Source organism: Rattus norvegicus, chromosome 14 (assembly GCF_021556685.1).
Source record: "Rattus norvegicus strain SHRSP/BbbUtx chromosome 14, alternate assembly SHRSP_T2T, whole genome shotgun sequence".
Classification (NCBI taxonomy): domain Eukaryota; kingdom Metazoa; phylum Chordata; class Mammalia; order Rodentia; family Muridae; genus Rattus; species Rattus norvegicus.
In genome coordinates, this window is record NC_141547.1 from 6,665,775 (window position 1) to 6,679,615 (window position 13,841).

Consider the following 13,841-nt stretch of genomic DNA (forward strand, 5'->3'; position numbering starts at 1 on the left):
ATTTGTCATTTAACTTTGAAGTCTCTTTCGCACAAAAGTGTTATACTAAAGGGTCAAATAATATCCGATCACCCCGCTCACAGTATTCCACACAGCCGTAGACAGGCAGGATTGCCATTCTGTTGGAGAAAAGAGATTGTAAGAGGTATCACGTGACCTCGATGTTGATTAGAAACACCCTGGGGGGCCTTTAAGAAACAATGAGCTGAACATTGTCTCATTAAAAACTGAAACCAGCTGGTTAATGTTGAAAGTCAGGTATCTATATGGTTATAATGTATCGAGATTTTACTGGGGAGGCTTCTCCCAACTCTTTTCTCTTATGAGGTGAAGTTCAGAAACATGGTCAAGGTGATGTGGTAGTTAATTTATTATTTATAGAAAGACTAGAATTTGCTAATTAGTATATTGATTTCTAATTGTCATACACTATAAAAATCAGATTTTACTCTGTGTTGCATAATACACCCAACAAGGACACTGATTTTAAGACTAGCACTCAGTGTTGTTTCCTAGCCGGGACAGAGACACTACAGTAAGCTTGTCAGGATGTTGTTACTTCTGATGTGAATGTGACAGGAGAGAGTGCACACTGTCTCCTCGTGAGTATACACTAGAGAGCAGCAGGGCCAGCATCCTTAGCGAAGGGGCTACCAGAGGAAGGGAGAGCGCAATACAGTGTCAGGAGAACCTAACTAGCGATTCAGCTGTGGAGAAACCCAGGCATCGGTGTTTCTTCAGTTATTCCTCAGGACCTTGAGATTTGTCCACCATCTGTAGAGCCAGGTCAGTATCTCAGGGATTTACCCAAGGACAAACCTCCCGATTTCTCCTCTGTGAGTACAGAATTATTGAAGAGTGAGAGATTCACCAGCCAAACTGGCCGAATCTAGGTACTATGTTCTTAGGTAGCATCAGCAGGCAAGGCTGCAGCTCCTGACCTTGGAGGACAGAATCAGCTAAGGAGAATGACCAGAGTGCTAGCTGGTCCTGGGGCCTGAATGTCGCCATCAGGATGTGCCCGTCTGCTTGGATGACTGCATCTCTACAATGACCTCAGAGGTCACCTGACTCCACCGGAAGGGCCATCATGAGTTACTCTGACTCCTAGCTATCGTATTTCTTTTCATCTCTTTATTTTGGAGATTTGAAAAATCTTAGCTAACCTATATTTGGCAGAAGCTCTTCAGGCTTTCTGTGAAGCCAGTGATCAGTTCCTGTTACTACACTCACTGACCTTGAGAAGTGAATTTAAAGCTTGCATTTACAAGCTGGGCATCTCCCTTTGCATTGCGAGTAAGGTGTTAGGGCCCTCTCCACCTTCCCTCTACTCTCATTGGTGGGATAAACGCAGCAAATCCTAACAGTCGGTCGGATACAAATTCTAAAACATGTAACAAGACGGTCAGAAAAAGCACAGTTACAATGTTTCCATTTATTAATTCTGTGTGATAAAGGTCAGAGGACAACTTGCTGGAGTTGGTTTTCTCTTCCAGCCTTGTGGGGCCCAGGATTCAAACTGGAGTCATCAGGCTTGGCAGCAAGCCCCTTTATCTGCTGGGCCATCTCAGCAGCCCATGGAGAAACCCATGGCTTCTGTTTTAAGGCAATATGATACGAAATGGGTTTGTAGCCGAATTGACGACTATGTGACAGGAGCACAGAGTGAGCATATGAATGTGGGAAAACTCTGGTAGCTGACTTTCTGAGTATTTACTTGGCCCTTTGAAGGATTTTGGATTCAGTGGTTGGTTATAACAAAAGGGAATACTTTCTATGAGTTGTCCTTGAAGGCAGGGACAACTGCCTTCAAGGTAACCATAGAGATGGCTGTTTTTGCTGGAATCATGGCACTGCTACTCTCAAAGCTGCCCTCCACCAGGATGACCTACCTGCTCTTAGTGAGCCCTGACTTTGAAGGAACAAAGGCAGAGAGGAAACAAGCGTTTCATGGATATGGTTTCAAGAAAACCAATTCTAAACAGAGCTTAACGAGGTCTATAAGTTGTAAAAATGACCCAGCCAGCACCCCACTAATCAAGGCAGAGTGCTATGGGTTTTTAAAATCAGCTCTAGCACAATTATGGGGAAAATCACACCTGAGTCTACTTCCCAGCTGCGTTACTCAAGTACTTGTTTGCCTGGATTACATCTGCTACAGTAGTCCATCCTGGGCATGCATTTTACTCTGGGACACGCTCCTGGTCCACCCCATCTAATGGAGACCTCCTCCCCATCCTCCTCCTGCCCATCCCCCTCCTCTTCCCCACCCTCCTCCTCCTCCTTCACTCTCCTTTATCCTTCCTCACTGGCCTCCTTCTTCCTCCTTGTGGTCCCAACCTGTGACCTCCAGTCCAGTTATCTCAAACTCCACCTCTCTCTACTCTCCCTGGTAATTGGCTATAGCCATTTTTATTTAGCCAATAGTTTTACATTGGGGAACAAGGTTTACACAACAAAGACTGGTCTCCTCCTCTTGGATTAAATTAAGATTAAATGGGAGGTTACACAAGGTAAAATATAAAGTTTCATCTATGTTGCCTTGTGAGTCCTTCATGACTAGGAGTATACCTCACATCATTGTAGAAAGTCACACTCTTCTTTGTCTTTTGATTCAATAGTTTGAACCCTAAGTGGTTAACAGCACTGCAAATTTAGTAAACTGGTTTTAGGGTTCCTGGTTCACTTATTTATCCTGCAAACCAAGACTCAGCAAAACCAAAGTGCCTTGTATGCAGTACAAACATTTTATGGGTATATCATGAGATACAGAAACGAAAAGGTCCATCTCGTTCTCCTTTGACTACGTGAGGAACAGTCCTGTGACTCTAGACTTCGTTTTAAAGCATGATAATTCATTTTTAGCTGGCTTGAAGGCTGCATGTGTTAGTAGCATTTACCTGGTACTTAACGGCGGTTACGTGTGGTAGAGGAGCGTCTTCCAATGATGTATCTCATCCTGAGCCTTGTCGTACTTCACGAATGCACTCATGACTGATCAGCCAATTCTATCATGGCTCTCACCATCAGACTATAAAACCTGGATCTTGTCACTGGGTAAAGTACATGTAAAATAGCCAAAGGACCCGCAGTCTATCTCAGGTAGAGAGTACCTACATATCCTATCAACAGATGAGAAACTCAAGCTCAGATGGATGGAATAACTTACCATGTGCCCTCTGGGGAATATGAGCATTTGGCTTTCATATCTTAATCTCCAGTTCAAAGGTGCTTTTTGGAGCTGTACCCTGGCAATGCCCCACCCTTTTCCCTTCCCCCTCCCCACCCTGTTGCCTTTCCTCCTCCCCATCCCATCTTCTTCCAGCCATGTGTACCTCTCTTTGTGACTTTATTGACATGTAACCTAAAAGCGTCCAGGTGTGATTCAGAGAGAGCTATCTTCCTTGCCCATGCTGTGTTCTGAATTCGGACTCCTTTTGAATCTTGCCAGTGCTGCGTATGACGCTGTCCTCGACAGAAATGTGGCCATTAAGAAGCTCAGCAGACCCTTCCAGAACCAAACTCATGCCAAGAGGGCTTACCGGGAGCTGGTCCTCATGAAGTGTGTGAACCATAAAAACGTGAGTTTCTGTGTGGGAGGTTGTGAGAGGAAGGCAGCAAACACCACTGCTGGCAGAAGGCTTGCTTTGCCATTTCTGTCTCTTAAGTTTGTTGGTTTTGTTCATATGCTGCATTTGGTTTTATTGTCCCCATGGTAGCTTCTGGCTTTAAAATTTATCCAAAAGCCATATGGCATGGAGGAAATGAATGTGACTGATACGTCCCTGTTATGAAATTAAACTTATTTGGTTATCATGCTCAAAACTAACCCAGGAGCCTCATGCTTTCCAATCAGACTGAAACCCCCAAACAAACTAAACACCCCCAAAAGCCTCACAGGACAAAACATTTCCTTATGTTTTAAGCTCATTGTAAATGAGGGGAGATTTGTAGTTACCATATTGTCTCCTGTGTGCTTTAGAGTCAGGCTGAAGCTTCAGCTGTTGAGAGCCCCTCCCTGCTGTGTGAGCATCTTGCTTTGGGAGGAGAAAGCCGGTACACACACAGGGGAAACGCTCAAAGCAGGAGCATCAGAGCCTTTGCTGAGGGCACCTGGGTGGAGGTGACCATTGCTTTAGAGGCCAGTCTTTATTAACGTCAGGCCAAGACCTCAGTCCATGTACCCTGTGTCTTCTTACTGAGGAGAAAGCAAAGAAAGTTCTTTAACTTTATGATAACAGTTCCTAAAATTATTGCAGCTTTGTTAGGCACATTTTCATTAACACAAATATGCAATAAAATTATACTTTTATAAATAAATCTAAAAGTAACAGTGATCACATCTTCCTCCTAAATCCTAAAGTATGAGCAAACCTAGAAAGTATGAACTTATCAATATATTTTAAGTGAGCTCTTACCATCTGGCAAACCATCTACCAGGGCAGTAAGCAGCAAATGTGTGTTTGACTGAATGGCATTTGTGATAAAGAGGCAGTGTGCCTCTTTTATTCCATTGCCCTACTCCAGCTTGACTTCCAGGAAGAAATCTAGATGCAGTGCTAAAAGAAATGATTCTTAAGAGTCACACTGTCCAAAAGCAACATGGTCTCTCAGTTTGTGACGCCTTGGCCACCTGACCGGGGTGGGGGGTGCGGTTGGATGTGAGGAAGGAAGCTAAGGAGTGCAGCAGATGAAGCAGTGGGGAGAACGTTCTCAATACATGAACTTCTACCCACTTAATCCTCTTTCCAGAGACTACGGAGGTCTGGAAAGACCTTGTGGAGGCTGCTTGGCCAACTTGAGAGATGTGTCCTCCCTGGTGTGGTTTGGATAGGTTTCAACTGTGTTTTCCAAAGGTTCATAGGTTAAAAGTTTGGGCTCCAGTGCCGTGAGGCGAGAGGGGGCCAGTCCTTTCAGAAGAGGGATCTAAGAGGAGTTGCTCAGGATATCAGGAGATATGTATTTAGAAGAGATGAGCTTAGCTTTCGTGAGAGCTGTAGGGATTTCATGAGAAGGCCTTGTAAAAGTGAGCCCAACCACTTGTCTGACTTCTTGCTTTGAGGTGTGATCGTTCCCTCGAAGGCATCTCCAGAATGGAGATAATAATGCTGGCACCATGCCCTGGAACTCCAAGGACAGTGACTTATCATAAAGTTACTCTGCCCCCCACGTTGCCTTGTAGAGACCTTGCTCTGAGGTTGACTGTGGTATCCCTGTGTATCCTGTATCCCAGGATTCATGGGAACTGTTCCCTCAGGAAAACAGAGTCCCAAATTTCTATGACAACTTATAGACAGTGTCAAGCCCACTATGTCCTCCTTTTATGTTGGTGTACGGGGATAGATACATATAAGCTTACTCAGTTTTAAACATAGACAAAGCTCACCTACAACCAGCTGGAATTCTTCACCAATACTCAAAACAAAGGGAGAGGCTATTCAAACGGGGGGGGGGGTTCTGTTAATCCTTTGAAAAACAAAGAAAGACAGTGAAGCAATCCTGAAAGAGCCAGAGGTGGGATCAATGGAAGGCCAGTGGGAAAATTCCACCACAAACCACCACCACTGGGCACAAGGACCCCTCCCTTCCAGGAAGAAAAACAAAAAAACAAAACAACAACAACAAAAAAAAAAACCAAGGCTGGTTTAGTTCCCAGAACAGCTGCAAGCCAAACTGTCACACAAAGCTACCTGTGACTCCCAGCCAAGCCCCCTTGGGAAGTCCTGAAGGGTACACTGAGTCATCTGAAAGTTGTTCACTCCACCAAATGTGCATAGTGCCCTGCCTAGTTACCTCCGTGTGAATTCTGCCCCAATTGTTTGCAAAGTATGTTAGAGTCTGCTCAGGGTCACCTCCCCCTTGAAGTGGGACGGCCCTGACATGTTGGAATGATTAAACTCCTCTTGCTTTTGCATCGATCACCGCCTCCATTAGTCTCATTCAAGAGGTCCTGGAAGAGGTTCAATCCGGACCTCACAATCCCATTAAAATTCTTTTTTTAAATTATGAATTATTTTATTTATTTGCATCCAATTATTGCCCCCCTCCTGGGCCCCTATTGCAGAGTTCTTTCCCCCATCCCCTTCACCTCTGAGAGGGTGCCACCTTCCACCCACAGGTATCTCCCCACTCTGGAGTATCAACTCTCTACAGGATTAGGCACATCCTTTCCCACTGAGGCCAGACAAGGCAGCCTTCTGCTACAACTGTGTCAGGGGCCTTGGACCTGCCCCATGTATGCTTTTTGGTTGGTGGCCTAGTTCTGGGAACTCCCAGGGGTTCAAGTCAACTGACACTGTTGGCCTCATAATAGGTAAATCCATTTAGAGAAAGAAAACCCAATTCCAGGAAGTGATGATTGTCGTGATGGTAGGGTCAAGACAAATGCTGACTCAACAGCTGCACCTCCTGAGACTTTGGAACAAAAACAACTGAATCAGATTCCTGCTGGGAAATGCTATTCGGAAGTGTCTGTGAAGATCTCTTCTGCAGCTCAGCTGTTTGTAGGGCACGTGCCTAGTGGGTTCAGCACTGCAACAGTAACAGATGGGATGTTTGGGGAGGGGGAGAGATGACTCAGTGGATAAGATCAGGCTCTGCTTCCCCACTTGTAACAGTGTGGCAGTGTGATAGGCCTGAGTCATAGCTGGTGGATTCCAAGAGGGGAAGCTTGGGCTAAAAGTCCCTGCAGGGTCTAAGAGAGAATAGGCAGCAGTAAAGTGTGAGGAGAACAGACTCTCTGGAGGCAGTTCCAGCGAGACAGTACATTTTAATGGGGGGGGGGGGAGGCAAAGGCTATTTAAACCTTTGCAGGGTGAGTAGGGGCTATTGGGATGAATGTACACCATTGGCTGGGGCCAGGATGCTGTGCATGCATATGGAGGAATTCCAGGTGCTGCTGGACATGACCTTATAAAGAGAAAGGAAGTTTAATCTGGCTACGGGGATATAGGGTAGTGGGGCAAAGGGCTCCGTACACCAGGCCCAGGGTAGATGGGGGAGCAATGCTATTATTCCTGTTGATCTCAGGATGAGATTTCTGGGGTTAGGACACACCTCAACTCCACTCTTGCTCCAGGTCTGTTTCCCACAGCTCCACAGTTCCACAGCCCCATATCATGAGAAACTGCTATTGAAAGCAACCTGTTGCTTTAAACTAATTTAAATGCCACAGGATGATGGAGGTTAGCCTGATTCAATCCGTAAGTGGCATGTATGAGTATGAGTGTGTGACTGTGTGCAACTGTGTTCCCAATGTATAGTCCAATATTTCTAAATAAAAATAAAAACCCTCTGCAATAAAACATTACTTTACAAGATGTATTTGATGTGAGGGAAGTTAGTCACGTATGATGGTCACGTGACGAGTACACTACATGCACACATCCTGTCACTTGACCTGTGCAGGAGCACTCAGAATAACAGACACTTGTAAATTTAACGTAAACACTCGTGCCTTTTAAATAACAATGTATCCAAACAAAAATGAAAAATTTATAGAAATTACTCATTTTCACTTCTTTATAATTGTATTGTTTTAAGCACATTATGTGTTCGAGTGCCACTTATGAAGTCATTGAATTTGTTTGTGCCCTGAAGTTATTTATATCTCAAACAAAGCTTTAGGTAAAGCAGATTTCTATTCATATCTACACTTTAAGTAGACTGTTCCCTTGTTTATATTTTTATCTTCCTCTCACACATTAACACATAGCATTTAAGTGGGAAGATGTGTGGGATTATTTATACATATAATTTACATGGAATTGACCCAAATGTTAGGTTAATTTACCTCATCATCTAATTCACAAAACCACTCAACTAAACAGAAGAGAATTTTGCCAACTTTTCAACCTGCTCTTTGCAGCATTTCTCATCGTTATCGTGCATTGTTCGTCCTGCCCCCACTCCCAGTTGACTGGGACATTGGTTGAAGCAGTCTTTGATTGGCATATAGAAATAAAAGTGACTTTTGGGTTTGGAGGAATAAGGACACCTTGTGACAGTTTGTGAGGATTCCCTTGTCCTTCTCTCCCAGTGTCTTTGCCACTCTGGGAAGTAACCACCTTGCAGATCGTGTGTAATCACAGAGTCACAAGAGCAATGCAGCACGCAGGCCTATTCTAGTTTTGTTCTGCCTTGGAGTTGATGCTATGACTTCCTTAGGAACATGACTCAGGTTTTATGTGCTTTCTGATCGCAGTTTTCTGTTCTCCGAAGCAACCCAGAGATACACTCAACCTCTTCTGTTTCCATCGTGGCTTTATTAAGTGTCTTACAGGAAGAATAAATACATCTATACTTCAAAAACAATTAACTTTCTATTATCTTTCTTTCTCTTTGTCCCTTTCCTGCCCTCTCTTCCAGATTATTAGCTTATTAAATGTCTTTACACCCCAGAAAACACTGGAGGAGTTCCAAGATGTGTAAGTAACAAACGAACCAAGGTAATGAAGGAAGGTGGAGCCCAGCGTTCACTTAGACAACCCCAGGGGAAATGACAAAAATGAGAGATAGCAATAAAAACCTGGATGGAATTCCCTGCCAAGATCAAAGGGACCTAAAGGACAGGACTCAGAGCCCGAGGCAGCAGCAGTATGTGGTGAACACGATACCATGGAGGGTATGACCTTCTGAAGGGCAGCTCTGTCTCCTTCCGGCCCATGTGCTTTCTGTTCCACACTCTCGGTAGAGCAGGGAAGTAAGGACGCCTTATTGAATATTTGCTCATCAATTTCGTGAGATTTCTAGGAGGGCTCAATTCATTTTTACGAACTGTAAATAAAAGGCAGGCTGCAGTTTTCCTTGTCATTTTGATCTGTCTTTGTGATGCCTTTAATTTTGTGCCACATTAACCTGCTTTCAGAAGGACAGTGACAAACACAGACCTGGGGACAGCGATTCTAGAGCACGGTTCCTTGGTCCGCACAGCTGCAGCACACTTTAGAGGTGGCCATCCTGGGCCCTTTCCCCATTTGAAATCATAACATTTAGGGAGGAGTTAAGAAACACGAGGGGAGAGTGTGATCGATCAAGGTTAGAGAACAGACGGGTACCAACCACGTGCTCGTGACGCAAGGCGGCTCTCTTCACTCTGTAGACCCACCGCAGCTGTCAATCATGATCTTCGCGGAAGGTTTCCGTATTCTGACTCTTAACAGTCCCGGAGCTTGGAAACCCAACGCGTTTAGATGAGGCGTAGGGTTTCCTGTAGTGACTGAAGGTCATTCGCGGGCAGTGGTTCTCAGCCTTGGGAATGCTGTGACCTTTGACTGCTCCTCATGTCCTGGTGACCCACAACCGTCAAAGTATTCCCTTCGCTACTTCGTAACTGTAATTGCACGACTGTTAGGGGCTGTAATGCAAATCTCTGTGTTTCCTGATGGTCCCGGACGGCTCCTCCCGAAAGGGCTGTTTGATCCCAGGTTTGAGAATGGCTCCTCCAGGCCCTCTGTTCTGCAACTAACACTGCGGGTTTACCTTCTAGTTACTTAGTGATGGAACTGATGGACGCCAACTTGTGTCAGGTGATTCAGATGGAGCTGGACCACGAGCGGATGTCGTACTTGCTGTACCAGATGCTGTGCGGCATCAAACACCTCCACTCCGCTGGGATCATCCACAGGGTGAGACCTCCCACTCTGGACTGGCGGTGCGCGGCCGCTGAGGACAGACGGGACAGCTTTGGATTATTTCCTCCAGGAGAGCTGGTCAAATGCCAGGCACTTGGTCATTCCGTGGCATTCACTCCCAGTTGGGCGATGTGTAGAGGAAGGGACGCCTGTCTGTGCTCTGACGGAATTCCAATTTTGTAATTTTTGCTTACTGAGAGTCAACTTCCGAAGTCCTTTGATGACCGGAAGTCAGATGAGTCGCTGAAGGAAGACAGCTCATTTCCATATTTCCTTTCGGGCCACATAAAGGCAGCTGCCCTCATCTGCTCCCCTGTCAGGCCTAGAAATGATGCACACAGTTTATGTTGTCCCAAAGGAAAACCCAAGAGACTATAACAGACGAGACATGCTGTTTTCCCCAGGACTTTTTTCCAGCGTGAGCCTAAATTGTAAAACGTAACAGTACAGTTCTCTTCTGAACTTAAAATGTCATATAACAGCATTTTTAGAAATCTAAGACTAATCATAAACTTGTCACGGTAACCCTGTGCTTTACACAGGGCCCTGCGGGCAAGCCGCTGGGTTGCAAGGCTGCCCGTGTGTGATTAGAAAGAAATTGTGGTTCCGGTAGATAATCGGCTCACTTTCTCCCTCTGTTCTCGTTGTCAGGACTTAAAACCCAGTAACATCGTAGTCAAGTCTGATTGCACACTGAAAATCCTGGACTTTGGACTGGCCAGGACAGCGGGCACAAGCTTCATGATGACTCCGTATGTGGTGACGAGATATTACAGAGCCCCCGAGGTCATCCTGGGCATGGGCTACAAGGAGAACGGTAGGGATGGTTCTGGAACAGCGACGTAGTGGGTTCATGCTTCAGGAAAAACAGCCGCTAATGTTCACAGCCTTAAATACCAGGAGGGATCAGGCTTGGAGACTTGAAGGGTGTTTCTGAGAAGCCGGCAGGGCTAACCGGAACTCTACAATGCACTGGCTAAAAAGAGTTTGGGCAGTCGAATGGTTGCTGGATGGCACACTGGCCTCAGACAAGGAGAATCACTGCTCACTGAATTGCCGTGTAGCCCAGATGACTTGTAGAAATTGTGAGACAGAGGCTTTAATTCAACATCCGGCTTCTCTGTAGTACCTTAGGTTGATGTTGGCTATGGTCCTCAGAAGAGACAAGCAAAGCAATTACAGAGTCTTGGAACCACATTTTTCCTTAACACTAAATGATTAGTCAAGTTAGTGTCTTTCAAACTGTTCAGACTATGTGCTTCTGGTATATATTGATATAAGAATATCAAATGCTCTATTAAGTAATATTAAGTGTGGCAACCATCTAGGAAATCTGAATAAATTCTAGAGACTGTGTAGAGGAAAAAAAACATATTTTACGTTACGCCTTTCACAAGCAAATCTTTCAACGTGAAAATGTCGAAAGAAAGATAGAGAAAGACATCTGAAATTCAAATTGAATTTTGATTGATTAAAATGAGAGGGTTTATAAAGTACTTCTTAGAAAGCCTTCCAATCTATCATTTTGTCCGGAACGCCTATTACAGAGAGCCCTGTTGAAAGCCATATTTAATATACTTAGAATTTATATTAGCATTAATTACGTTTGTATATGTGCCCTGAGTACCAGTTTTTATATTTTACATATTTAAGCCCCAGCAATCTATTTTCATACGTTTTTATTAAAACAGCTACTATTGTGTTTCTGAGTGTAGTTACTGCAGAGTACATTTATGAGAATTCCCTCGACACTGAAGTTAAAGGTAATTACTGGGCAGAGGGCATCAGAGGGCAGCTGATGTCTTTGTAAGAATCATCGAGAAAGTTAGCCCTCAGCAGGCCAGGCTCACTTGAATGGTCTCACCAAAGCTGTGTTACCTTTGACTTAGATGTTAATGGAGTCCTCATTCCAACTAAAAACCAAGGAGGGTCAGTTAAAGAAAAGTCGAGAATCGAGGACTGTAGTTACTAATAATCCATTATCTATTTCAAGGGTAAGATTTTGAATATTCCAACCCAATGAACTGATAAATGTTTGAGGTTTGGGATATGCTGTTTCCCCCGATTTCATGAGGAAATACCCATTGGTATGATCACCATGTGTCAGAAAAGGTGAGGGAGTTCAGGATGTATGGAACCGGGCGTCTGAGTGTACCTGGTCTGTGTTCTTAGGTCTTTGTCACGCAGACAGAAGGTGTTCATTCCATCCCTCTCCCCTTCCTTATTTGAAAGGGCTACAAAAAACAGCAACAGCAACAAAAACCAAACTGAGAAAGCCTTCCTCTCTTAGCCTCTCTGTGCATGGAGGAGGGCCCCGCACCAGTGCTGGCTTCCCTCTCAGCTGAAGGTGGTTATCATGCAGAAAAAACGGCTTGTTCTTGCCTCGGGCATGCCCCTCCTGTGCACCTCACCCTGCCTTGCACCCCTTGGAGCAACTCCGCCTAATGTTTTTGTTTCAAAATCCCCTTGTCACTAATAAATGTGAAACTGAGAGAGATGAGGTTGGGAAGAGGCATGAGACACACGAGGGTTAAAGGGGGATATGACAGATGACGACAGTTGGGAAATAAACATGCGCACTCAAGCTTTTACACTTTTCGTGCATTTCCACTTTTACGTGACTCCTTTGTGCACACGCTAAATGGTCATTTTTCTCAAAAATATTTCAGATCGAGATCAAAGCTGATGCTTATCTTAAAGGCTAAGTTCTGAGTGCAAAAGTACCGTTTCTCACCTGCAAGGCTCACCAAGCGTCTCCTGGTCTCTGGGACCTGGTTGGATGGGTTCTTATTTGGGACATATTTGTTTCCTCACTGCACATCACTGAATAAGATGGGAAGTGAACCCAGTCACCCTACAGGGGTGAGTCCAGCAAATGCTTTAAAACCGTTTCCAAGACCTTTAGCCAACACCTGCCTGAGCATACTGTTGGTTCAGTGAACCCTTTCCTGTCCACCATGTCACCAACTCAAGTCAATAAAGCTGGAGTTTGGGCATCCACACAGTGCTCTCTTACACGTGAGGGAGCTGTCACCACCGTAGAGTCCACGTGAGAGCACGGTGTGGTTCTTAACTCACATTGGGCCGCCTCAGGCATAATGTGAAAGTTATTTTCCAGTCGCCAGAGTCAGTTAACCTTGCCTTCCTCCTCTGTCTTCGTGTCCTCTTTCCTGTTCTAGTGGACATATGGTCTGTGGGCTGCATCATGGGAGAAATGGTTCGTCACAAAATCCTCTTTCCCGGAAGGGACTGTATCCTTGTACCTTTGGCTGAGGCTGAGGCTGCGCCCGCTCTGTTTTCTCTCCTTTTAAACTCGTAATGATTTTACCAGCAGAGTAAAGACAGAAGCAGAAACTTAGGTAAGTGGGTTGTCACGATGAGGCGAAGACTACTATGCTCTCACCAGCACTCACACTGTCTACCACAAGGACCTCTCATTAGTTTTTCAATAGCCCCTGGCTTCCTAAATGACTCTCTTTCCTGTAAGCCAAAATAGGAACACTGTTTTTCACAAATGATAGAGGCCACCAGACTCTAAATGAAAACCTAGTCAATGACCAACCAATCAACAATGAAAACATAATTAGCAAAAGAAGTTACTGTTTGCAAATCATTTCCCATCTTCTTTCTACAGCGATTTACGGTCCACGGCATTCGAGCCTGTTCCCTGCTTAGTCTCCCTCACATTCTGAGCATCAGTCTGTGGACTCATCCCCAGACAGGTTCAGAGAGCCCCTGTGGCAGAGCTTCTATAAGGTGTGAGTGTCCATCCTTAGAAATCGTGATTGTTATCCCACATAACAGAGGGCAGGTGACGTGAAGAGGACGTCCTTCACTTGAGTTTGAGATGATAAGATGGTATATAAATCGGTAAGTGTGTAGCCAGGGAGGCTGCTCAGTGCTTAAGGGGGTAAAGTGCTTACTGAACAAGAAGGAGGACCTGAGTTCAAGTCCCCAGCACCCACATGAAAGCCAAGTGCAGAAGCTCACATCTGTGAGTTCGGTTTGGGGCAGACCACCTTTCAGCCAACTTAGTCAATCAAGGGGCCAGAGGGTTAGTGAAAGACCCTGACTCAGAACCAAAGGTGGAGTATGATTGATGAGGGCTCTGGACAGTGACTTCTGATGCCCCCCTGCACCCACACACTTGAACACACTCGAACCTCTGTTTCTTAGGGTGCTGTGTATACACGAGAATTACTAAAGCAG

At 45.1% G+C, this 13,841-nt stretch overlaps 1 protein-coding gene across 13 annotated transcripts in view; it reads left to right on the forward strand.

Annotated features, from left to right (window-relative positions):
- Positions 1-13,841, forward strand: part of Mapk10 (mitogen activated protein kinase 10) — a 276,187-nt gene that overhangs the window by 196,731 nt on the left and 65,615 nt on the right. For 7 of the 13 annotated variants that reach the window (NM_012806.2, NM_001270556.1, NM_001318190.1 and 4 more), the window contains 5 exon segments: positions 3,452-3,581; positions 8,368-8,426; positions 9,488-9,626; positions 10,284-10,449; positions 12,812-12,883. In NM_012806.2, coding sequence (NP_036938.2) covers positions 3,452-3,581; positions 8,368-8,426; positions 9,488-9,626; positions 10,284-10,449; positions 12,812-12,883 — 566 coding nt within the window. 13 annotated transcript variants of the gene reach the window in all.